Below are 26,904 nucleotides of genomic sequence, written 5' to 3' on the forward strand. Positions count from 1 at the left end.
GACGTTAAAAAACGTAAGATGTAGCCTACATATTAAAAAAGGTGTCAACATTTGATTGAAATTGTTCCATGCTGCTCAACTTTAACAGCAGGCCCAAGTCTAATTGTTTATCAACTGGTTTATAATACAGTATTATGTAATGATCAAATTAAAATGTCGTTAGTATTTATTGTGTGAAGCTTGGCTGAGCACGTTAATATGCTAAAGTAACACTTCGTTCGGATACATTCTTCTTGGCAGAGAAGGTAACGGCCTGACATGTGTTTTAATTAAGTTTCTCACTTCAGTGCCCAGATATTTGTGGATGTCAATGCAGCGGTCCATGAAGATACGATCCGATATGCCAAACAGTTCTCCTACAGCTGATAATTAATTCCACATCTGAATAACTGCTATTTGATTTGTTTGTTATGTTCTGCATAAAAAGGTCAGAGATTTTGTTTCCCATCAGTTCCTGGCATACTGCTACATTGTGATTGTACATACAAACAGCACTTACAGCCTGTGTAGAAACCTGTCTTGTGTTGTCTGATCCTATGGAGGAAGCAAACAGAGTCTCAAATTAAGACATTCTACATCTGCTCTGAAATTACTTGACGCAATCTCATTACAAAGAACGTTATACGCGGCTGCCACCTAGTGGCTACAATACAAACTGCTAAAAAAGACTGCAGAATGTTTTGTGAACGCATAGGCTTTATTTCATACTGTTTTTACCTACAACTTAATGCCTTTGAAAGACAAAAAAAAAGAGGTTTACATTCACTCAATCAATCTATTAAATACTACAGCACGTGATAATTAAATAATTTGCACAAAATAAGCATCACATCCTTCATTGCACATATTTTACAATTACTTGTGCTTTTGAACTGGTAGTTTGCCTTACATATCACACAGACTAATAGAAACACACAGAAAGAGACAGCGGCTTGCGGAACATGAAGCTACAACAGCAGACCATCAGAGGTTCCTAGAAACGAACAAATATGTACAATTAAAAAAATGGTGCAGGATTTACTTGGAAATCATTTTCACTCAGAAATTGCTAGAAAATTTCACAAATATTAAAAAAAGAAACATAAGCAACACATTGAATTAAAAATGAAATTTTGATGTGGAATGACTGAAATAGTAAGTGTTTTTTGTTTAGTTTTTTTTATCATTTATAAGTTTTATTTACAACTTCAAAAATCACTTTTACAGTATAAAAACCCCCAGATATGAACAGGTTAGGTTTCAACAGAGAAAAACAAGGCACATAGGCTGCCACTCCAGGATCATTTACTCACCTCAGACCCCTTACAGCAAGTACAGTTCCAGGAGATACTCCTTAGGCACGATTCCGATGGCCCCTTTCATCTCCCCCACCCACCAGCCAAACAAGTCGTACTCCTGTAAAACACACACAAAAAAAAAGACAACCGATAACCGACATTCATTAAACCCACTCACTGTTGAGACCAATCAGCGCAGTGACACAATCAGCGAGGTCAAATAGGTCAACGCTCAGGGGAATTAAATCTGTCAATACATTGTTCATTTACCCGTTCATCCTCAGGTTTTTCCTCATTTTCTTCTCATACTGTCTCTATCCGTACATCCCTACCCCCCATTCTGTCTCCCTCCCATCCTCCTGTCTGTCTTTCCAAGGCCAATTCAAGGACACAAGGCCCATAGGACCTATAAAGATTACACAAGAGAATGTGAACGGGAGATATATTTCGTATGAAGCACAACAGATCTGTGAGCCCGAGGACAGAGTCCTTTTCTTTTCGGTACAGAGACAGATCAGCTCTTCTCCAGCTCATGGAAAAGATAACCATAAAGATAAGAAGAAGATAAGATCCGTCCATCCGTCTCTCTTTCTTTATTCCATAATTACAAACAGATCACACAGTGCCATTCACTTCAAAGCGTTTTCTCCACATCCACGATACTCTGATTCTCACAGATGCCTTCTAAACTTTGGGGTTATACTGAGGCAGATCTATCAAGCCGCATCATGCTTTCTTTCAAAAAGGAGAATGTAGGGAAGCAGTGAGAGGAGACTGACTGAAATGAACTGTGGACGCACTGAAACCACCAAATAAAACTCCATTTCCCAGCAGACCTTTGGAAGAACTGGACAAACTGGGGTCTGGGGACCCCAGAAAATGCACAAAATGCATATTAAAATGTATCTGTCAGAGTTAATGTGTGCATAAAACATTAATGTTTAATATACAAATTTGGTAATATTTCTATTTTATCCTGCTTTCTAAACATGGTTGAAAATCAAGAAAAAAATCTAAATACAGTTTTGCTAAATAACAATGATAAATAAGGAAGTAAAATCAATCAATAAACAAATATGGAATTCAAATATATTAAATATAAAAAATTGTGTTAGTATGTTAATTTCAGAAACACTATCAACTTAATAAAAAGTAACTATAACCAATTTAACTGATTTAATATAATAAATATAATTCAATTAAACACACTACCATTCAAAAGTATGGGGTTGGTAATTTTTTTATGTTTTTGAAAAAAGTCTCTTATGTTCTCCAATGCCGGCTGCATTTATTTTATCATAAATAATAGCTAATTGGCATATTTAATTTAGTTCAATTAAATATGTTTTTATCAATGTTGAAAAAGTTGTGCCGTTTAATAATAAATTATTTAATCAAATAGTTTTTTTGTAACATTATAAATATATTTAATGTCACTTTTGATCAGTTCAATTAATCCTTTTTGAATAAAAGTATTCATTTATAAAAATCTTTCTAACTCCAAACTTTTGAAAGGTAGTGCAATGAGAAACAATTATTTAGTTGTCTTTAAAATCACACTTAATTTATACTGGTTTATATGCTTGAAAATAAAGCTGACTTATATTTTAGGAAGGGGGTCCCATAAAAAGCATACATCATATCTGGGAGTCCTTGGCACCAAAACTTTCAAATCAAAAATCTTCTACTACTTTGCAAAGGCCGAACACAGTATGGGGTCTCTATGATCTGTCTATGTGACAGACAGGTTTGGCTCAATTTGTTCAGATTCCAAGAAAACTGAGAAAAATAAATGTAAAAATACCAACTCAATTAGAGTTTTAGCTTTGGTGTAATTATTGTGATTTGCCTTTGTAGGGCAGTATAGAGGACCTTAGTGGGGCCCTCACTCATCAGAGGGCCAAGGCTGCCAATCTGCATGCTCAGCTCTGCATGTTTTTGAAAGTTCCCACATGAACACTCGTTTGTTGTACTTGAAAAGAATGGTCAGCTACAGTGAAACCCCCGAAAAATCTCAATCCAGTGTACTCTGACTGACATTTATAGCCTTTTTCTCTCTCTGACATTCAAGTCTTTGATGTCCCTAAAATTGACTAGACACTCACTGCTTGTCTGCCTTCAACTTTCACCTCACTGACGGAGAAAAAAAAATCTCTCTCTGCATGGTTCGGAAAGAGCAATGAGGTTTGAATCATACCCATCTGAAGTTAAATATGAAGTTTGTGGGCCCCTACTTGACCCCGGCAGCCTAAGTGATTCCTGCTGTATAATGTATAGTGCTCAGCTCCGGCCAGCAAACCTCTTACTGCCTGCGTGCACGTATCTGTCTATAAAACACAGGTCTGGTTATGCAGCTGCTGACAGCTGCCGCAGACACACACACTGTAATGGAGAGCATCTCTTCACCGCCAACTGTCCTCAGTGTGCACTGTCCTCCTCACAAGAGTAAAAAGAAACACTTTGCTAAAAGACCATATAGACTTCAATAAATCTTCCGCTATCTGTAAAGCTTAGATTTTGAATATAATTTAGAATATATTCCATTTATACATTCTAATAATGTCAGAACTGTAGATCCTAAAGGCTGGTTGCATAAACTGCTTAAACTAGTCTTAAAACGTAAGTCATCTAATTTGTTTTCTTCAAGGCTGGTCATAACTTTTTTAAGTCAGCTACAAAAAGTTAGCATGGCCCAATTTGAGTCAGAAAAGTAAGACTGATTACCTCTTGGCTAACTGCTAATTGGTCAAACTATTTCTTAAGACACAGTCTTAAAAGTGGCTGTTTATGCAACTGGCCCCAGGTGTTTTTTTAAGCTGCTTGTTTTCAGACTTTTCTATTAACAGAAACTGGGAGCACTGATATATTAAGTTAACCATGTGATTCCAGAAATGTCAAAAACTGTATGTTCTTCAGGAAAAACAATTTATTGAATTAAATTTCAGTTTACACTTGGATTTTGTGTTCTGTAGCATTTTCATTTAGATTATAGTTATTATTTTAATATCTACATGTAATTATATCTATATCTATCTATCTATCTATCTATCTATATATATATACAGTGGGTACGGAAAGTATTCAGACCCCCTTAAATTTTTCACTCTTTGTTATATTGCAGCCATTTGCTAAAATCATTTAAGTTAATTTTTTTTCCTCATTAATGTACACACAGCACCCCATATTGACAGAAAAACACAGAATTGTTGACAGTCATCCTGATGTCCCCTAGTATAGGTCCTGGTTCCCATGTAGAGAACCACTATGCTATACAAATCAAGTTTAATGATTAATAATTATTTGCAATTAATTAATATTTTTCCTTATAATGCTTAATAATTAATTGCTTTAAATAAAAAAACGATTTGTATTATATTTAATGTTTTATATAATATTACACTTTTTATAATAAATATATACATTTATATAAACATTTAATAACGTGTTAAAGTGCAGGATTCACACACCTCATAGGGCAGTTGTCCAGGCTGTGTGAAACAAGACAGGAAGTGCACATGTGAAAGGGTGAAGCGGAAGCTTCCTGTAGCCGTCCTTTGATACAGACACACCTCATTGACAGGGCAGCGCCTGTGCGAATATGTGCGCGTGCAGGAGGGTCAGATTAGAAGGTGAGGGTGACAAATAAGTCTGCAACAGGAAAGCAATGCAGACCTCACACTCCTTCTACATGCCCACACACGACTATCCAGCATCCATCTAAGGAAGCCGGCATGCAAGGTCACATGGATTTCCTAAATTAGCATTTAGCTGACTAAAATGACCTTTAAAATATCTTTATGTATAATTCACTTGATGTAAGCTGAATAATTAAAATCCTGCATGATTAAGATATACAACAACAAAATGATGTGGGTCTTTGAGGTTTACAATGCTTCTGGACCCCAGACGGACCATGTGACGCACTATTTTGACCAAGCATCATTTACAGCACACACTGGCCTGCTTTGAAAAGAAGAGAGTGTGGTGTGTGTGATTTAGGGCCCTGACACCTCCCCCTGGTCTGATGGTCAATACCCTTTCAGAGCCGCTGAGGGTCTGGACAGGGGGGTAAATGGAGGTGGGGTGGGGTGTTAGACTTGCAGCTGCTGCATGGCCAAGGGGAAGGAGGTAGGCCACTAATAGCCCCACTGGCTTGTTCCCCAGACTGCTCTGAATGGCCTGTGAGCCACAGCTGGACACTAAACCCACACCGGCTTTACGGTCATCCACAAGCATGGCTGAAGGAAGGGGGAAGGGGCTACGCTACAAAAGAGTGCCTGCAATATAAGCCGGCATAGTGCCCATAAAATGGCACAAATACGACACAGCATCATTGGACTGTGTCGAGCAGTTCTTTCCCAGCATCGTTTGGCAACATCCTGGGTTTAGGCTTCTCTCTTTTATGCAGTGCAATACATTTCATGTGTATTTCATAAAAATGGGATTTAATGGTGTGGGTTTTTTGTTTTAAAAAAGTGCCCTGTGATTTAATGGTGTGTTTTTTAATGTTATTATTTGTACAGAGACAATGATTTTTACTATTTTAGTTCCACCCCAACCTACCTGAAACAGACTGCCTTAGAAGAAAACAAATAAATAAAAATAAGAGCATTATGCATATATATTCTCTATCTATCTATCTATCTATCTATACAAAACCAGAAGCCTTAATGGTGTCTTTAATAAAATAAAAATTCAAAAAACACAATTATGTCTTTCAAAAGGCTAATTTTCTTTTGTATATATATATATATATATATACATATATTTTAAAAAAATGCCACTGCATTCATTCTAGCCACTAGATGGCAGACTTGCTCTGAAAAACGCAGTCATCCCTGGATCCCATTCAGACCATATTCTGTCATTTTCTGACAGCCTGCTGACTTTTAACAGAATGAGATAACTTCCCCATTGGCATGTTTTATATATCCATTACAAATTATGGATTTTTAGCCACTGGTGAAATTGGGATGTCATCTCTCTTCTCCTGAAGATACATTACCTTGCTACTGCACATTTCTGTGTCTCTAGTAAAATGAATATAAATAAATTGGATAGAATTATGGAAAGCTGTATTCAGCAGTTCTATGTGTCAGCCTCTTTCCTGTGTAATCACTTCTGGAGACCTAAACTTTCACCATTACTTAATGGATCACATTAGATGACATCACACACAGGCATTTCTAGGCCTTATTTTTCATCTCAGCCCTCCTAAAAATCTCAGAGTAAGCTGTCAGGTCACTTGAAAATCTCATGTTTGCTGAAAATAGATGCAGCAGAAAGACATCAGAGAATATTTTAATTTGAATCCTCTATTTACCAGTCATTTAAAAAAATTTAATAAAAAAATTAATAAAAAAGGTTTATCATATTAACTTTTAAATCCATTTGTTCTAGTCTGTGTCTGTTGTCGACATATGTATGGCAGTAATATTCGGTATAGATAGGTATATATATATACGTATCTCAGTATACAGCCACCCACTTCTATCAACCACATATGGCACCATTACTGATTATACTTATACTTATAAGAAGATGGAATTTTGTTTATTAAAAAAAAAGTCAGTCAAGCAAGATTTCAAATCGCTACCTCATACCCTTAAAGCAATAAATATTCCTTTGACACACATCAGATCATGTTTCAATAACAGGCTGATCCCCCATAAGACTGAAATCCTAGAATAATACTCCCATACACAGGGTCAACACTTTGATTTGTCCTATATTTTAATTTATTAAAAAAGTCATTACAAAATGTAATTCACACATAATAGATACTTATTTTATAATGAGCATGTTTTTAATTTCTGTATTTAAATTAATTTAGATATTTTCTGAGGGGGAACAAAGTCAGAAATCACAGGATGATACAATTGTCCTGATAGAATAATGAAGTTTTTTTTTTTTTTTTTAAATAAGACTTAAAAAAAAATGTATTAAATGAACAGTTGACCCAAGCATTTAAATTCTGTCAAACCTCCAGAACATTCTGTTCCAAACCTGCATGACTTTCTTTCTTCTGTGGAACATCAATGATTACATTTTGAGAAATGTCTATACAATGACTATACTTTTTGTCCATACAATGAAAGTCAATGGTCACCAAAACAGTTTGGTTACAAACATTGTTCAAAATATCTTCTGTGTTCTGTATAAGAAAGAAAGTCATACAGGTTAGGAACTACAGGTGAGTAAAAGACAATATTTACATTTTTGGTTGAACAATCCATTTAAGTACTTTGGCTTAATCCTTAATTAACCTTTCTTAGAATATTTTAACACAAAAAAATTTAATTACGTCACTGTTTATTAATGTTTTTAAAACTTTTGTCTACAAAACCGAAGACAATCAACAAGCAGAAAACCAAACAGTAAGTGATATCTCAGAGAGGACCCCTGCAGATCTTCATGACTTGTGTGTGTCAAGGTCAGTAATCACATTGTTCAACTTTTTTTATAATAAGGCAAGATTAGTTCAGGTTGTAAAATGTCATGTGGTGCAACTCCTCGAAAACAATGATATATATGAAATAATAATTCATGATATTTATATAATGACATTTTACCTTGAAAAAAAATATAATTTATATAGAATGTTTATCTCTGTGTTTTCTATATAATGATTCATTTGTCTCCTGCCAGTCTGTCACTGTAAAAATTACATTTATTAAGCTGCCTGGTTAAATAAAGGTAAAAGAAACAAACTAAATGTTTATGCCACATTACACATTGAAACTTCTCCTGAAAATGGTATTTAAGTTTTTTTAAAAACTCATTTGAAACCAACATTAAAACAAACAAGAATTTGTTGCTAGCTTTAAACTAGATCATGGACACTTACATAGTACCTCTTTGACCCAAAAAGTTCTTTACAGTTAATCACTTATACTGTAGAACAGAGATAATATGAAAATACCAGCATGATGTCAAAACCTCTCTTCTAAACGTGAAAGCACAAACACGATTAAGCTTTCCAGTTCTTTCTCCGAAAGGCAATCGGTGCTAAGTAGACAAACCGCAAGATACCCAGTTTGTTTCTGGGAACGGAGCAGCCTGACCAGTTTTAAGTAGCCCTGAGAGGTATCAAGCTAATTCTGTTAGCCAGGTACAAACCCCACGGGCAGTTCCCAGATCTGCACAGCCAGCCTATGCATCGGAGCTGACAGGTATGGGAAGTTTTTAACCAAACGCACTTCTCCACCACACCTGGTACGAATAGAGAGGTGGATTCAGCGTTTCCTGAGAACACAGACTACCATTACAGCCATAAATAGTGACTGGCTGAGATGTGTATAAGCTAAAGATCTGCGTACGGTTGCCCTTACTGAACATGGCATTGAGCCGTCTTCCAATACTGAAATACCCACACACAAATGAGCTCGGAGACGCACAACGCAGTGGGCAGATGTGGAGAGAGGTGACAGAATGCCACTGGCTGCCAGACTGCTCTGCTCAGGGCCAAGAGCACTAAAATGGTTTCCGTAGTGACAACACTAATCCCATCACTGTGCACAGGGAGAGGGTGTACTTCACTTCCACACTCAGCAAGGCAGTTTGTGCAAACAGGCCCAGATCTAACCTTTCTGCATCTGACTCAAATGTGTTATCCAGACGTCGCAGTGTATTTATTTAACAGAATGTTTTTGCAAATTCATGTTTTCCTTTTGACGTCTGAGAGGGCAGGGTTATAAACATTTACCTCATGCTGTAGTATTTCTGTCCTCGATCACGTGGGTTGTGACAACTGCGGCAAGTCTGTACGTTTCCAGGCCGTGGCTCCTGTCTTACCTTGCTGAGGATGTAGATGGTGTCTCCTCGCTTAAAGGACAGCTCATCCGGATGATCTCCAGCACAATCCCACAAGCCCTGGAAGTAGTTTGCGTAGTCTGTGCTTTTGTTCACTGCTGCAGAAGAAAGAACAGAACATAATTTAAATAGAAGTTTATTTAGAAAAATAATTTAATTATTAAAGAAAGAACGGGGCATCGTTCTGAACTCAATATGCATCACAAAATGTTCATGAAGGGCTGTAAAAATAGGGATAAAAATTAGGTTGTTGGATTGGTCTCTGAACATCTTATCTGTCTGTCAAAGAAATCTCACTGTCTATGTATGTACACTACTGTTCAAAAGTTTGCAGTCAGTGAAAATGTTTAATATTTTTGAATAAAGTCTCTTTTGCTCACTAAGGCTGCATTTATATGATCACAAATACAGTAAAAATTGTAATATTGTGAAATATTATTACAACCTAAAATAATAGTTTTTTAATTGAATATATTTTAAAACGTAATTCATTCCTGTGATGCAAAGCTGAATTTTCAGCAGTCGTTATTCCAGTCTACAGTGTCACAGTGTCACATTCTGATGTAATGATTTGCTGCTCAAGAAACATTTCTTCTTATTATTAATGTTGAACCGTTGTGCTGCTTAATAATTTTGTGGAAACTGTGATCCCCCCCCCCTTTCTTTTGTAACATTATCATGCCTTTACTGTCACTTTTGATCAATTTGATGCATCCTTGCTGAAAAAAAAAGTATTAATTTCCTTAAAAATATCTTATTGACCCCAATCTTTGAATGGCAGTGCATAATTCTCTTCATGCAATGGTGGTTTGGTGTATGCCAAGGGTCTTTAACAGAGGGTCCACCGATTGTTGTTTGATCTCAAAAAATGTTTTGCAAAAAGACAAAATACGTGATAAACACAAATACACTTTTAAAGGGGTCATATGATGCGATTTCAAAGCTCTTGGTGCATAAAGAAGATCTGTAAAGTTGCAAAGACTAAAGTCTCAAATCCAAAGAGATATTCTTTATAAAAGTTAAGAGTCAGCCACGCCTAACTAAAACGGCTCGTTCTAACACGCCCCCACATGTCTAGGTCACTATCTGGAAAGATTTGCATAATGCCGCCCAAATGTTCACGCAAAGAAAGAAGGCGAAACTATGTTCTTTTTAGCAACGTCATATGACCTCTTTAAGTTCATTTTAACCAAAACTAGGGTTCAGCTAAATGTTTTCTCATCCATATTAAATTTTTTAAGTAAAATTTAAATGTAATGCATGGAAATGATACTATTAATTAATAATCATTATTTTAATGACTTTGCAATGTAAGATTATGTAAATACATAAACATGGTACTATCCACTAATTATTTTATGGCCTTGCTAAAATTCTTTATCCACCAAGGGGTTCCTGGTTGAAGACTCCCCTGTGTTTTTCTGGCTCAGAAAGATTCACTAGTGGGCAGCAGAGAGTATAAACTGCTGTGGCTCCTGCCAGTTGAGATGCAAACTGAAGAACCCTCTAATGAAAGACTCCACACCATGTTGTAAGTTAACTTGTAACTTGTATTACAAGCCATATTTTTGTTAAAGCTTTTGATTTTTCTAGTCTTGTGCAAAGTTTCAGTCCCTTTCAAAAGAACATTTACTTTCTATCTCAAAACATAAGCATTCTGGATGAAACATTTCAGTTTGTAAATCTGTTATTTCAGCTATATTTGCTCTTGGGTTTACATTTAACCTGCCCTTGCTCTTGGCTCTTGGTGTAGAGCATTATTTATTCATATTTACTAATCTATGTTGTCAACTCAATGGCAGCACCATGAGTGGGTGTTTAGTAAAACTGCTTTCATATCAAGAAAAAAAAAAATACGCCTAAAGGTAAATATCTTGCAACAGACATTACTGCTGGCAGATTCCCAGCTATGCTGATTTGGCAGCTTATTCTAATTATTTTCTAAATATAACCTTACCCACTGCTGCTTTAAGGTTTTATTCAGGGCTGCATTTTAAAACAACCCAGCATTAGTATTACCAATGGCAGCACCATGAGTGGGTGTTTAGTAAAACTGCTTTCATATCAAGAAAAAAAAAATACGCCTAAAGGTAAATATCTTGCAACAGACATTACTGCTGGCAGATTCCCAGCTATGCTGATTTGGCAGCTTATTCTAATTATTTTCTAAATATAACCTTACCCACTGCTGCTTTAAGGTTTTATTCAGGGCTGCATTTTAAAACAACCCAGCATTAGTATTACACCTGCTGCACTGGACTGGAGTCCACATTAATGCAATCACTTCCAGGATTTTAAAACATTATCAAAAGTTAATAACAAACACTAATAAGGAAAATTCATAAGATAATTTTGCTTTCTAGGATGTGTTAAGCATGTAGTTTTCCCTCCATTGGGGCTCTCTCTAGTGCTCTAGCTGGCCTCCTCCTCTCAGCATCTGTCACAAGATCCTGTCTCAGCCATCGCTACTGTCAGCAGGACTTCCTGTGCTGTGAGCCTGGAGCAGAGGGCCATGGTGGGCCACAGTGCACCAATAGAGTCAGCTTCCTGCCAGAACCTACCAACCCCTGCCCAGTGCCCAGCACTCGGCAGGATACATGCTTCCCCACACAGGCACAGAAAAACCACTAAACCGCTTTAAAATAATAACTGAGATGATGGCGAGAGTATTGTTTAGCGTTTATCTTACCAATGAACACAAATATAATAAACTAAATATCATTACTTTAAGAAACAAATAATAACGGTGCAATAATTCAGTAAAAAATTCCAGGTCTTTTCCTGAAGGCCCTTCCTGTGGTCCAGACTAACTTCCCACTGCTGTCATCAGGGTTACTTCACCAAATCCATATGTACCTGCACTATCCATTGCTTCTCTTCCGCATTCTTTTTTCTGTTGTCATTTCAAGACTTCCCCCCTTACTTTTTTTCCCCCCCCCCATCTTTGTCCTTTTTAGATTAAAAAAAGTTGGAGACAAATGATAGCCACGCAGGCAGATCTGGGAGTTTGTGTGGTGTTATGGGACAGCAGGGCAGGTAGGGGATGGACAGGCCTGGTGACCTAGTGGTAATTACCTGTCATAGGGGTGGATAGTGGTGGGGGTTTGTTGGCCAGGGTCACTGTTGGTTTAGCAGGCTGGGGTGTATCTTCCTCTGAGAGGGAGAGAATAGATGAACCAGTCAGAGCGGAGAGTGATATACCAAATTCAAAATTGCTATAACCATTATCCACCACATACATAGAGCAATCACCCTCAGGGGATTTTACATGACTATTTAAACTGATTATCAACATCAAAACTAAATAAATAACAATAAAATAAAATAAATAAAACATAAAATAAAATAAATACTTCAGCATCAGCACAACCGTACATAGGACAAACAGTTTGTATAATATAATATAATATAATATAATATAATAAGTTGAGGTGCAAACCAGGGAGTTCTTCATAAATGTCATCATCGATTGGTGCAGGCATGGATGATTGGGTCACAGTTAAGCAGTCATCATACTCCTCTTCATCTTCAGGAATGACTCCACCCATGTCTGATAGTGAAAACACATTCAAAACATGATGCATTTGTTTTATAAATGACACCTGCTAAGCAGACAGTGTTTTTCTGATGTACAGTCCTACCTTTAATCAGAAAATCAATGTGCTCCACCCACTCCTTTGCATCTTTCTCGGACACAGCACAGAACTGTGGGAAAAAGGTATTGTAAGAGATAATGATCTGAGGATATGAATGAACACTGCATGTTTTTACATGGTATGAGAGGTGACCAACCTGATAAACACGCTTGTCTGGAGCTGAGATCTCAAAGCAGCAATCTCGCTTTGCATCTTTCCGCAGGGTGTTGTTCATTTTGACAGTGTATCCGACAATATTAAACTCTCCCTTCTGCTGTTTATCTAGTGAAGATTAGTGTAGATTATTGAATGATCCAGTTCCAGAAAAGAGAAACTGACGTCAGGACTATGTTTATTGTTGAAAACAAAAAACAGTAGCTTTCCCACCTTTCTCACTGCCATAGTAGTAGAAGATGTTGTTGCTTAAAGCACACCATCTCTTCTGCCATTCATTGCCGAAGAAGCTGTGATCTATAAGAAGTTGAAGGGAGGTTATTTTTTTTATCATGAACAACCTGTTTAACGCAGTAACCTACCCTTTCTGCGCTTCTCCAGAAAGCCACTCTTCAAAATGGACTGAAGTTCCTGAGCTGCCACCGGAGGAGACTGTTGAACTCCTGATTTCAACAAACAGAAAGTTATTATATTTTAATTCAGCTTATTTATGATGAGCAGTGCTAGCTGTGCTGGACAAGAATCCTTAAAGAGGAGCACCTGCCTTCACAACAAATTAAATGCATTTGCTAAAGGCAGCCAGAAAGCTACTTCCATGCCTTTAGGTTTAAAAATCAAAAGTCAATGTCAAGCAAGACTAACGTTAGCAGAGATTCAAACCTGGATAGAGTTTCACTCATCGATCTGTCAGGAACAGCAGTATGTGAAACAGATGCATGGTCTGTTTTCAAAGCAAACCTCCCCTCTCGTTTACACTACCCTCCCTTCTCTTGTGCACACACTACCATTGCATTGCTGGATGAGTGTGAGCGAGCAGAACAGTGCTATGAATGACACAGGCAATTGTGGAATGTTTGCAGTTATGTATAAAGTGCTGTCAAGGGAGCATGACACACGCTGACTGTGAAAAGCAAACTGAACACCCTCGGTGTTGGAGCGGATTTCTCTTAAATCTGCTAGAAAAATGTCTGGTAGAAGCACTAGCAAAGAAAACATAAATCATGCTGTCTTTTGGAGCAAATACTGGCAAAACAATTAAAACAGATGACATTTTGGAAAATAGGAATTGGCACAGAGCATCATTTTGATTTTTGCATCTTCCTTATTGAATTTTTTTTATTTGTTTATTATAAAACAAAATAATACATATATAATGTATATACACTACTGTTCAAAGATTATTTAAAAGAAGATTCTTATATTCACCAAGGCTGCATTTACTTGATCAAAAAGTAAAAAAGTAAATGGTCAAAAACAGCAATATTAAGAAACATTACAATTTACAATGGCTGTTTTTCTATTTGAAAATAAATAAAAAATTGTTACAATGCTAACTTCAAAAGCGAATGTGGTCGCTAAAGGCCGCAAATAAATAGTGGCAACATGTTTCACCTTCGGCTATAAAATGAGCTTCCTTTTCATGTGCTGAATATATAAATAGAGTAAAAACTCACAGCTCTGACAGAGGTGAAGCTCTGACTCTCAACAAATACAGTCTGTTTTTACTTTCTTTTTCTTTATGAAAACAAAATCTCACACAAAATGACAAACTCCCTGCCTTTACCCAAATAGCGGCATTATGGTTGCACAAGCTCATAACTTCCTTGCTTTAGTACATTCGTCCAAAATAAATAGGCTCAAATAACTTTTTGGTCAATCTCCAAATGCCGTTTTGATTCGCCTAAGCTCTGCAGTGTGCACTAAGAGGCTTCGGTCCTATCTTTGAGCTGAACAGCTGTTCTCTCTGGCAAGCGCAGGGCAAAAGGACCTATAAAACACATGACTGCACTATAGCAGTAAACTTCTTCCTACCATATACATACATACAAACCACTCTCAGCCTGCATCCTACCCTTCTGATTCTATGAGTTTCTGACTGCAATAATCAGATATGAGGCATGATTCGAAATGAGTCGGATGAACTGGATTTTATTAAATAAATTCTACCAACAGCATTCATTTAGCAGAAGCTAATAAAACAGAAGCCTAAATTGACTGGCTGTGGGCGTCATTGTCTGGGCTGCAGACCATAAACCATTTGCTCAGAGACAAAAGAGAGCTAAACCCTTGACGTCTGTGCCTTCAAACCGTTCCTGAGCCTGTTGCCGGGTTACATCAATCTTTCAAGCACCTCATTCAGCTTTTGTGTTCTTCTACCACTACTAAAAAATTCTAGACAGGACATGACAAAGGACTGCCACAATGATACTGTGTTATGACAGCTGAGGCTGCAGAAAAGATGATAAGTGATTCATTCATAACTGAAGAGAGAGATATATTTTTTTTTTTTCTTAATTTATGTGAATTCTGTACATGCAATCTGTGTACAGAATACACTGCTGTGTTTCTTTCATAATATTCACAATTACAAATTTAGCATCCTTTTGACTTCCAGGAAAGAATTCAAGGGGACAGATCTTTGTCACATCATGATATTCCTGTCTCACAAGTTCTTCTAAAACAATTGCAGATGCTCCATGCTTCTCTTCTCTTGTACCACTTTTAAATAAATCACACAATTTTCCACTCACCATCATAAGCGCTTTCCTCATCCCTGTCAGTCTGCTCTGAGTGCAGCGATCCACCGTCGTTGGTATCCGCTTCATCAGGCTCTGGAAACTCTTCATCTCCTACACAAGAGAGTCTTCATCAGCATTCTCAAAAAGTGGAAGTTAGGAGGCCACATTTTCAATATTCCACCAGAATGACACATTAAAATTCTTTAATTCAGATATTATGTATGTTTCTTGCAGATATGATATCTGACAGCACAGGAATTTCGGACATGGTGCCTGGGAGGTAGTATGAAGTATACTTGAACCATTGATCTCCCAGTCGCTGGCAGCTTTGAGTGGCACTAACTTTGCAGAGATTTGGGATAATGGAATAGTTCAGCCAAAAATGAAAATTTGCTGAAAAAGTGCTCACCCTAAGGCCATTCAAGATGTAGATGTGCTGGTTTCTTTATCGGAACAGATTTGGAGAAACTTAGCATTACTTAACTTGCTCGCCAATGGATCCTTTGCAGTGAATGGGTGCCGTCAGAATGAGCGTTTAAAAAGCTGACAAAAACATCACAATAATCCACACAACTTCCATTCATTAACTAAACCGAAGCAATGATTTGAAGTAAAGAAAATGCCTTAATAATGGATTTGTTTCGTAAAAACAAGCAGCTTTCGCTTCACAAGACAATAAATGATGGAGTGGTGTCTATTACATGTCGATTATTGTGATGTTTTTATCAGCTTTTTAAACTCTCATTCTGAAGGCACCCATTCACTGCAGAGGTTTCCATTGGTGAGTAAGTGATGTAAGACTAAACTTCTCCAAATGTGTTCAAATGAAGAAACAAGCTCAGTTTGGATGACATAAGGGTGAGTACATTTTCAGCTAATTTTCATTTTTGGGTGAACTCTTCTTTTAATATGGAAGATAAACAGATCTCTTGTAACACTATAGCCTGATTGAATCACATTCCCTTACAATATAATTACTATTAAAGAGCTGATGGAAAAGCAAAAATGATGCATATGTTTGTGCCATAATGTTGAATTTGAGCAAAGAACTTCCTGTTCACACTGTGATGTGGTAATAGTGCTGCTGTAAAGCGCTATACCAAACTCTGCCCTCTACCCACATCTCAACCTTAAATTTATAGGAAACACAAAACTGATCTGTGAACAGTTATGTGGTGATTTAAATGTTATTTTTAAAGCACTCTGTTTATGTGTTCCCATTAGAAGAGAAACAGTGTACACACACACACACACACACACATTAGTCATGCAACGATGTTTACATATCATGAAGAGTTAAAGTTCTAATGTACAGAATGAAAGCTAAGCAGGACAGAGTGAAGCACATAGTAGACTACAGCATAGTGGGGAAGTATAGTTTACTTCACCATGCTTGAATTTTAGCCCCTCCCCCAGACACACGCATATAACACAAGCATACTACAAGCACATCAAAACTTAACTTACGTTTGTCCTTGAAATCTTGAGAGTAGCTGGAACACAAATAATTTGGATTTGTTTAATACTATCCATAGAGTCACAAACATATCAGGTAATAGTTATAGTTATTACATGAACACATTCTGCCGTACCTCGTTTTTACATCTTTAATGCGCTTGATGAAGGCATCCTTTTTCTCTTTTGCTTTTTTGCTCAAAGTCTCCCCTTTAAGGACATCCGTTAAAAAGGTTTCCAGATCTGAAAACAGACACTGTTTTATGAGGGTAGCCTTTCTTGAATTCCTGAACTCAATTGGTAGCCTAGGTTTAAGCAAACAGGTGCACTTACTGTTTGAGGAGCATAACTTTCGACTGTTCCAAACTGATGACAATTTGATCAGTTTAATATAGCCTAGGCTACATCCCTGATGGAAAACACATCTTAAACTGGTCTTTAGTCAGAAACAACTACTGTCAATCTGCTTTTTGGAACATGGTAGCTGGTCAGCCAGCTAATAACAACCTTGAACCATCTAATACGCGTAAACTAGCTAGAAACTATCTACCGTGTTCAAACGTCGCTTCTTAAGCTGGAGTCTCCAACAGGTAGGCTATGTTACCGACTCAAACTTTAGAGAACTAGAAAAATAGTAATTTCATCTGCAGTTGAATCTTAACAACATAAACTCTCAACTTTAATGCCTGTTGCTGACTTAATAATTAAAACAACACGTTAAAACACAAAATAAATCTTTTCACGCCCAGCCTCCTCTTCAGAAAAAGTAAACAAAGACCACTTCATGCTCTAACTAACGTTACAGGGAAATATTCTCAGCGTCTGTCGGTAGACTAAACTTCCTCTTTTCAGCCAAGTATGAACAGAAATAAATGTAGAGACAAAAAAATCGAATATATTCTGATTGCGCTCGAGCCCTAAAAGTTCGCTTTATCAACTGTTGTTTAATCCAAATATTGCGATAGTAAGTTACCTGAAAGGAGAGTCGTTAAATCTTCCGGGATGGATCTCATTGTGATAAACCGCTTGACCCAATAGCCTTCGAAACACGGAAGTTTCAAGTGGACTGTGAAATACGGAAGAGGCAAGACCCTGCAGAAACCACTATTCAAATTAGACAGTATTATTCATCACGCCTGCTCCAGCAGAAACATTTGACTAGAGTGCCGCTCACACTAAACAGTGCACTGGGGACTCACACGTTTCCTCGTCCACTTTCACGAGCACGATTTTACAGGAATGATACACTTTAAATAAGTAATGTTATTGCATTATTCGTCGAATTCACATTCACTGAATTCTGTGACGATGATAAGATTCACCTTTGATGTTTTTATTAGCATGAGAACGGAAAAACAGATACAGCATGCCCATATGATCTAATCTAATCTGAATCTAAAACAAGAAGCTTCACTACTTCTTTAGCCAAAGAGGCAGTCCTCATTTCCAGACGTTGGTAAGTAACTGCTGAATGGTCTGGTGTTTTTTATTTTTTTATTTTTTTTTTATTTGCCCTCTGTACCTTTATATATATTCACTGTTGGTGCATTAGAGGATTTTCGTGAGAGGATCTAAGGACCTTTCAGCCCTTTTAGATAGGCCTGCTGTTTGGAGTGGGCCCCACTTATCCAGAGGAGGGAGACAGGTGAAGAATGGGGGTGATGCACAGCTTTCATAGGAAAACACATAGCTATCCATCTCCATCTGGCTCTGTGTGCTCTGTCTGTGCTCCTTTGCTGTTTCACAGAGATTACTGCAGAGAACAGATCCCTGCCAGGAGACCTGCACTGTGTCACCTTCTCAAAATACCTCTCCAAGAGAATGATAAGGAGTGGAATTTGGTCTTGGGTCCAATATATATATATATATAAATAAAAGTAATATGGAAAGTTATTTTGCACATAATAATTAGATCCATATTTTGCTAACAAGACTTGTTGTGATATGTTTCTGCACATAAGCAAATAAAGCTATTCATAGGGATGACTTAAATGAAAGAATAAAAGGCTAATTTTACTTTATGAAAGTATTGGCTGATATTCAACACTCACATCCTGCCTGCTTGTTCGCTCGGCTTGAGCACTGCTTGAACCTCATTTGACCTGGTCACAGATCCATCTGGTGTGGAGGGAGAAAGAGAGGTGAAGTGCCCTTTGACCTTTTGAAGGAGAGGGGAGCAGCTCCATATCTCATGCTCCTCAGCCGAGCCTGTTTGATCTGGACTCACCTCAGTTCACAAGTCTCAGCTTCTGGCCCCAACCCACAAATGGAGGAATGTGTGTGAGTGTTTTAATGCAGTTTTACATGAGTATCATCATAACCAGTGATCATCATCTTTATTAAATTAGACATATTGTACTTCTCTTCATCCCAGAGTTTTAGCATTATACTTTGTTGTTTTCTCTAGGGTAAAACAGAGTTTTAATCATTTTTGGTCAACATGGCTCTGTGGTAGCCAGCACTGTCATTTTTGTGCATATGGAAACCACAGACTGCCACATTCTGATTCATTCCTTTTTTTTCTTGTAAGCCTTGTGCAACCTTGTGACTTGAGCCTGTAACATTTTCCTTTGCTTTGGTTTTGTTTTAGAGAGCTGGTGGAGAATAATTGCTTTGTTGGGCCCAAACAATACTGAAATGTAAGGTTTATGGCAGCTGCGTGAAGACATACTAGACTTGAAAACATACCTGAGATGGGCGAGGTCACCAGCAAATACTATGACATGTGACAGGTAATTCATATCTGAATCAGACCACCTGAACAGCCTCCGAACATGAAGGAAGAACATCTGAGGGCACGCTCTTGCCACTGTTATTCACACTGCCTGTAGGGTGCAGAGGTATCTGTGAAGTTCAGCTTTGTGATGGATGAGATGGTGTTTTTGCCCCTTGGCCTCTGAGGGATTAGGCTGCTCAGGTGTTGTTTTTAAAAGACTTAGAATTAGCTTACATTTAAACATTTAAACTTTTTGACACCACTTTCACCACCTGTTTCTGGAGAGAGAAAAAAGTCTGGGATTGAACCTTGAGTTTACATTTAATGTTTCATGCCAACAAAAGAATTAATGCATCAGTCATAAGTTACACCTGAATTGTACATTTGTAACTGTCGTATCTGTGTGTCTCTTTGGCAGGGCTTTAGTTCTTTGATTATTAATGACCGTATATTTATTCATGAGGCTTTTACAGTGTTTCTGAGTGAACCTGTGCTAGTCATTTGATTCAACATTACATACTGAGGCCTCGGTTGCAGCCCCAGGAGGAAAAACACTTTATGTTTGATGAAAAGAGGTGTTTGAGAAGCAGACCACGTAAGTGCAACTAGAAGAAGAATAATTGCATACCTCAGGAATTCCATAAACATGATCTATGAGATAATATCATGCTTCATAGAGCTAATTTGTTCATTTGTATTCTGTGGTGTTGCTGTGGTTGGCCTTTTACTTGATCCATTCTACTTGATTCAGATCCTTAAAAGGTTAAAACTTTAAAGGGATATTTCAATCAAAAATTAAAATGCTGTCTTCATTTACGCACCCTCATGTCATTCCAAACCTTAATGACTTTTTTTCTTCAGCAGAACACACACACACACAAACGTTTTTGTCCATACAATGAAAACTAGTGGATCCCAAAACAACACTGGACATTTTTCAAAATATCTTCTTTTGTGTTTCACAAAAGAAAGGCATTCATACCGTTTGTACATGAGGGTGGGTGAAATGATGACAGATTGTCATTTTTGAGTGAACCATTCCTTTAGTTGGTATAAGCATTAGATAACTGCACACTTAAAATTCATATATACGGTTTGCATTTTCATGCATCGTGCTATTTATATTTAGTGTTTCTGCTCTAATTTCGCTCTACCCTCAGAATATCTGCATGAAGCCCACCTGCATAGGAATGACAAAAACGACCACCAATGTTAAATGCAAGGTTTCCATGGAAACCAGCTGAAGTCTGACTGCACTGACTTTAAATGCCTGCATAGACATTACAGCCTGAGTCAGTGGACTAGCACTGCATAGGCCTTCCCTCTTTAAGCATTATGTAGCTGTCGGGACAAGGATTTTGCTTCAGACAGATTGTTCGTCGATCCTTGTAGATGCAAGGATGACCAAAAATGTGTCAGGCTAACTAACCAAAGCCATAAACTTAGGCTGCAAAACACTTGAGAAAATAACATTGCCCCAAATTACATGTGCATATTATGCATACCAAATGGTTTCACATCAGTTTGCATTAAGGCACAGTTGATTGTTCAATTCATGACTGTCAAACTATATGGCAGGAGTAAGCAGATACTTACACTTAAAGTGTCCGTGCAATACCATAATTTAACAAATGTATCTGCAATGATACCAGGTCCTAGTAGTGGCTCATAAGAGTTACTGTGATGCATATTCACTATGGAAAGGCAAATTTGGTTTATCCAGGACAGCAGTAGAAATGGGGTGTGTGCTGCCACAAAGGTGGTAAACAGCTGACTTCCAAAAATGTATATGTGTAGAATGCAAAACGTTGCCTCTATGAGAGGGTTACATTTTTACATTATTTTTATTCAGTGATTTTCAAAATTGTAATAACAAAAAAGATGAATTATTAAAAAAAAAGTTAAAAGAATTTGTACATATATAATTATAAATTCTAAGCCTTTCCCTGCCTATCATGCAAAAATCTCTTTTGGGGTAGCTAGTTGGATGTGGATCCCTTCTCTGTGTCAAATCTCAACTCAGTCTTTAACCTGGTTAAAGAATGCCGATCACGTGTTTGGTCTCGTCAAAGGACGTCAGTCAAACTATTTGTTCAGGCTTCATTTGGCGCAAGGCCTTTAGAGCCTGAACAATTTTGAGCTTTGTTTTGTAAAATTCCATAAAGGGGCTTTTCTGTACACTCTTTTTGTGTGTGATTGAAAATTCTAAATAATATATTGTGCAAACATCATTTAATAAATCAAATGGAAGATAAGAGCATTTCAAAACTACTTTGATAATAACCGAAAAGCCGTCAGACCACGATTCAAGTTATAATATAACGACATCAGTGGGTCTGCGGTGGTTATAGTATATAAATCCTACATTTTGTGGGTGTAAAGTTAGCCTGACTTAATACAAGGACTTAGATCATTCTGCGGCTCGAACAAATGCCTCAGTGCGGTGGGAGCTCTTGGCCGCTAGGCCTCATTTCCATTTCAATACATACGCAGCGATTGCAACGTGGCGTCAGATGTTTGGAAAATATCCTAGATTTCTCCGAAGCTAGATTTCACTGAAAACTCCTCTCGAGGTACCACTGAAGTGGTCTTTTATAAATGTAGTTTTGTATTGGTATCCTCACAATTGAATTTCCTACAACAACTTGCACTTCACAGAGTAGGCTATGGCATTAACAGAAATGGCTCGAGTCGCCAGAATGATTAAACATGATAAACCAGCCACGGTTAAGAACTAATGATGGTGAAACTATTTATTTTATTTTGTAATTATTTGTAGTTACATCTAATGTGAGACAAAATATCAGTGGCAATACTTCAAAAATATAATTTAAAATAAATATAGGCTACATAATTACAATTGTGTCTGTTAAACGTATATGAATAAAGCCGGTGTCGACAGCCTTTTTATTGTGCAGAAGGTGAAAAGCGTTTGCCAAGATCCTGACTTATCGTTAAAGATTAAAATTGAATTGTTTTAAGACTGTTATATCGATCGGGTACCAATCGAATTAGTCCAGGAGGGCACACAGGCCCATACAGGGAGAGCAAGGCCGAGGCAACCAAATGAGAATGTTTATTATCTATTTATTCAGATAGGCTAGTATAGACTTTTGAATTAACAAGTATAAATAATAAACGTGCAGAATTAAGTTTTAGTTTATATTGTCAGATCATTCCTTGCAGCGTTGCCTGTTGATAAAAAGACACTTTATTTGATAACTCTTGTAGGCTACTAGATGCACTGATCAGATTCGGGACAGTTACATTCATCAAATCTAAATTAAATTTATTAAATGCAAATAAACGAATAATTATTATAAATTATATAAATTAAATAATGTTAAAATGTGATTTTACTGTTGAATTCCCTGCTCATTCTCAGCGGCGGATTGAATTACGTGGAGTGCTGCCTCAACACCCAACCCCCTGTCGAAGGTTTAATAGGCAATAAAATGTAATTGCTGAACTCCAAAACGTTACAACTCTTGGCCAGGAGACTCCCTGTGTCGTCAGATACAGTAAGGGACTTATTTGTGTACGCAGCATCAAGACATCAATCTCCTTCTTGAGGCATTCTGTTTTAGTCTACAAATTTGATGGCATCTAAAACTTCCCATGGGTTCATTTCAAACAGTTAAAAAAATCTAATTTTTAACGCCAACTTGGCTACAGGGAAATTAACAAAGATTAATAAAAAGAATGTAACGCAATTACACACCTAACTGCGTATTAATTTTGCGCACAAATAGTTTTCGGGATAACTGATGTTAGTTTTGATTAGCGATTAGAAGCTACATTTGGCAGCCTTATAAAGATCTAATTTTGTCCCTCGAAAAATAAAAATCAATAATCCTCATATAACAGGTAAATACACATCGTAAACAAAATTATATAGTAATATATACTTTGAATCTCGTTTAATAGTAACCTGATATTTCTGAATAATAGTAACCTGTTTAATAGTAAATAGTTTAATAATAACCTGTAATTAATCTGAATGTTGAAGAAATAAATAACACCGCTGTTATTTTCAATAAGTACAAATTTATTCTATGAAAATGTGGCGCTTTGCCGGGGAACGATACAAAAATAAAACCTGAAAAATATCACTTTTTTTTTCTTGCCATATTTTCTCTGTAAACAAAAATTATCACTCGATTATTGAAAAACTTACCTCATTGATTAATGGTCTAGGCCTATTTTTAAAGCCACAATTAAACACACAGACCATCAATGTGAGAAAGATATTGACGTCCCTATAATGAAACTTCAGTTAGAGTTAGTAGCTCAAGTGTTGCAGGTCGATTGTTGTAAGCGTCTCGGAGAAGAAATCAAAGGCCTCCGTAGATAAACCAATGGGGCTGTCTACAGATTCTGACAAACTTGGGGACACGGCATCTGAGAGGTGTAAGCAGGAATCATTGGAGAAAACGTTGAAGTCCTGTAAAGAGACGTCCAGGGCCGAGGGACTGCCATTGTCCTGAGCAGATGCACAATCCGGGGCCATTGTTGAGGCGCAGATAGGAACAGTGGGTGACGGGTTGGGAAAATGTTTCGGATGTTTGTCATTGCTACCTAAAGGCGAGACAGTTGCGCTTTGGGAATCACTATTGTGTCCATTCTGTGACTGTTGAGAAGTTAAAGTATTCTGCTGAAATGGATAACCTTCTCTTTCCAAAAGCGCCCCTGATACATTGTTTGCCACTTGTTCGAAAAAAGATTTCCCATCACCCCGTCCGCCGGCTTCCTCCAGGCTCGGTGGTTTTCCATCGCCGTGATGGTTCTCTTTACACTGCGTTTGCCGTTTATGTTTCATTCTCCGGTTTTGAAACCAAACTTTGACTTGCCGCTCGGTGAGGTCCAGCAGAGCGGCGATTTCCACACGCCTTGGTCGGCAGAGATACTTGTTGAAGTGGAACTCCTTCTCCAACTCCAGCAGCTGAGTGTTGGTGTACGCCGTTCTGAGTCGGCGAGTTGCCCCATTGCCACCATCAGAAATCTCGGGCGAGCCTATGAAGGGATCACAGCATTATACATTATTGATACGCCACTAATTATAACTCTTGTTTTTTTACAGTGCCGCTGTGGGGCTTACAGCTGACCCCACAAACTTGTCTAATATATTGCGCTTCTCGGGGAGCATAAATTGTTTGTGGGAATGGAGCCACGGCACTTGAATCATTTGTGTCCTCATCCCCTATGCCAGAATATACTGATGTGTCTGGTGTGAGTGCGGAGAGGTCCGAGTGAAGATTAATGAACACGCCAGCTGCCGAGTTGAGTAATGGCAATCTATCATTCTTCATTACTGTCAAATATTAAAATTCATGCCCTACACTACAAGTAGCTAACACACAGTTTAGAAGTTGTTCAGAACAGATCCTCCGCATCCAAAAACTAACAAAAAACTTTTAGATATTAACTTGTTCGTATGAAGTTCACATGACCCATGAGGATAACAAACTATCTTGCACTTTCAGCAGCATGGCCTTGCGCAAAATAATAATAATTAATAATAACGTGCATTTCGTTTACAGTAAACTATAAAACAATAAAATTGCATTAAATTCAAATACCTTGAGGGGAGAAGTATAAGTCGGTGGTGGTTGTTGCTGTCGCAGTTGTCAGGTTTTTCTTGGATGCCTTTTTCTCCTTCATCCAAGGGTACTCTGGGGGTAAGGATGCGGCAGGCAGCGGGCATGAGCCATTAGGGTTCTGCTTGGGCCGGCTGTGGCGAGGGTGGCTGCCGGGGTTCAGGCTTGGAATGGTCTGCTCAAAAGGAGGAGGAATCAGTGTCGAGTGTGAAAGCGTCGAGCTCTTGATTGATGAACTTTGAAATGCATCACCGACAGGGGGAAAAGATGTCAGGCACTCAGCGAGCGACGGCTGACTATTGATAAAACCCGTCTCTCGCTCGAATTCGTAATTCATCTCCTCCAAGTCTTCCAAATTCGCCGCTCACAAATTTGTGACCCAAGGAAGATAAAGTGAAATATCTTGCCGGGTTAAAAAAAACTATTTTGCTGATTACGGCCGTATGGGGACCGCGGTGCCATTAAACTATTGCTTTCATGGAGACAAGGTTGAAATTGGACCGTATTGCTTGTCACATGATTACCTCTGTCCAATGACAATTTGGGGTTTAATCAAAAGAAGCCACTGTCTGTGTGATTGATCGAAAAAAGTCCGAGAGGAACGCCTCACTCTCTGGGACGGGCTAGTTTATTTACGCATTTATGGTCAGTTTGCCCACTGCTCCGTAGATTGTAAGTATAGCCAGTACCTGAAACAAAGTGACAGTGAGTCCGTCTGCTGTTCTTCCTTTATTGTTTGACCGGCCCTCGGCTGAAGATCCCCTAACACATCAACTGGACACATAAACACAACAATAGCCACGATCGAGAAAACCCATTAATCCTGAGTCTGGGTTTTTACTACTTTCTTAGAGAATGCGCGCTCTCGTTTGCCAATGCACGAGCAAAAGCGCGCGAGACAGGACGCGCGCGCACATTGCGCGCAGACAAATTCTTTGAAAGCCCCGACGCGCCCGCGTGTTTACACGCGCACTGACGCATTACGCTTGCATATGTATTAGTGCTGTTTTAGTTTAGTTATTTTAAGAGATATTACAGTTCTTTTTGTTATTTACTGTACTTTTGAAATTACATTAATTCAAATATTTTTGGATGACATTTTTCTACTTTTAGTGCAACTAACATAGTTGCTATTCAATGCAGCATTTATGAAAATGGAATGTCCGATAGTACATTCAGTTAAAACAGAACATATTTTGTATTATGTAAATAATGACACACTACACATTTTACCTGAATTGACAATATGTTTGATCGGCGCTAAATCGTCTTACAAACACATACAATAACGTTAGGCTATTAATATAAAATAAAAGTTTACATTCCTTAGTCTTTTACGTTCAAGAATGTGTCTTCTATGTTGTTCTCAGAAGTCTTTAGCTAAGTAGGTGTAGGCCTCGAGCACTTTATTGCTTATATTCCAAACAAAGAGCCCTGGAAGCCTGCACGCTATCAATCTTACACGCCAAAAGGTCTGACAGCTTAGTGCCCTAAGAACACATTTAAACCATCTAACACTCCCTTAGATCATATGTGGCCAGGAAGAAGAGAACAACGTAGTAGCCTACTCACGGTTGAGAGTTTCCCTATTTTATAAATTAAGTTTACAAAAGCGATATTTTCCGATTAAAGGACTGACCTTGATCATAATTTTATTCCGGATGTTCTTCGAATGGACCAGCGTTATTTCGGACCAAAAAATCGTTCGTTTTATATTTT

At 37.8% G+C, this 26,904-nt stretch overlaps 2 protein-coding genes across 2 annotated transcripts; both read right to left on the minus strand.

Moving 5' to 3' along the window:
- Positions 1–701: 701 nt before the first annotated feature.
- LOC107744721 (src kinase-associated phosphoprotein 2) lies at positions 702–18,089 on the minus strand. The gene is made up of 13 exons (XM_016558541.1): positions 17,846–18,089; positions 17,010–17,115; positions 16,885–16,910; positions 15,430–15,528; positions 13,261–13,341; positions 13,112–13,195; positions 12,882–13,006; positions 12,731–12,794; positions 12,529–12,639; positions 12,165–12,242; positions 9,072–9,187; positions 1,293–1,395; positions 702–973 (listed from the first exon to the last, which is right to left on the minus strand). The coding sequence occupies exons 1-12, from the start codon at positions 17,883–17,885 to the stop codon at positions 1,303–1,305; spliced, it is 1,023 nt and encodes a 340-aa protein (XP_016414027.1). The 5' UTR covers positions 17,886–18,089; the 3' UTR covers positions 702–973; positions 1,293–1,302.
- A 5,571-nt stretch (positions 18,090–23,660) lies between these two features.
- Positions 23,661–25,542, minus strand: LOC107744722 (homeobox protein Hox-A2b-like). Its single transcript, XM_016558542.1, has 2 exons — positions 25,168–25,542; positions 23,661–24,601 (listed from the first exon to the last, which is right to left on the minus strand). The coding sequence occupies exons 1-2, from the start codon at positions 25,520–25,522 to the stop codon at positions 23,871–23,873; spliced, it is 1,086 nt and encodes a 361-aa protein (XP_016414028.1). The 5' UTR covers positions 25,523–25,542; the 3' UTR covers positions 23,661–23,870.
- Between the last annotated feature and the right edge of the window lie 1,362 nt (positions 25,543–26,904).

This window comes from Sinocyclocheilus rhinocerous, unplaced genomic scaffold (assembly GCF_001515625.1).
Source record: "Sinocyclocheilus rhinocerous isolate Xijiao unplaced genomic scaffold, SAMN03320098_v1.1 scaffold498, whole genome shotgun sequence".
NCBI lineage: Eukaryota > Metazoa > Chordata > Actinopteri > Cypriniformes > Cyprinidae > Sinocyclocheilus > Sinocyclocheilus rhinocerous.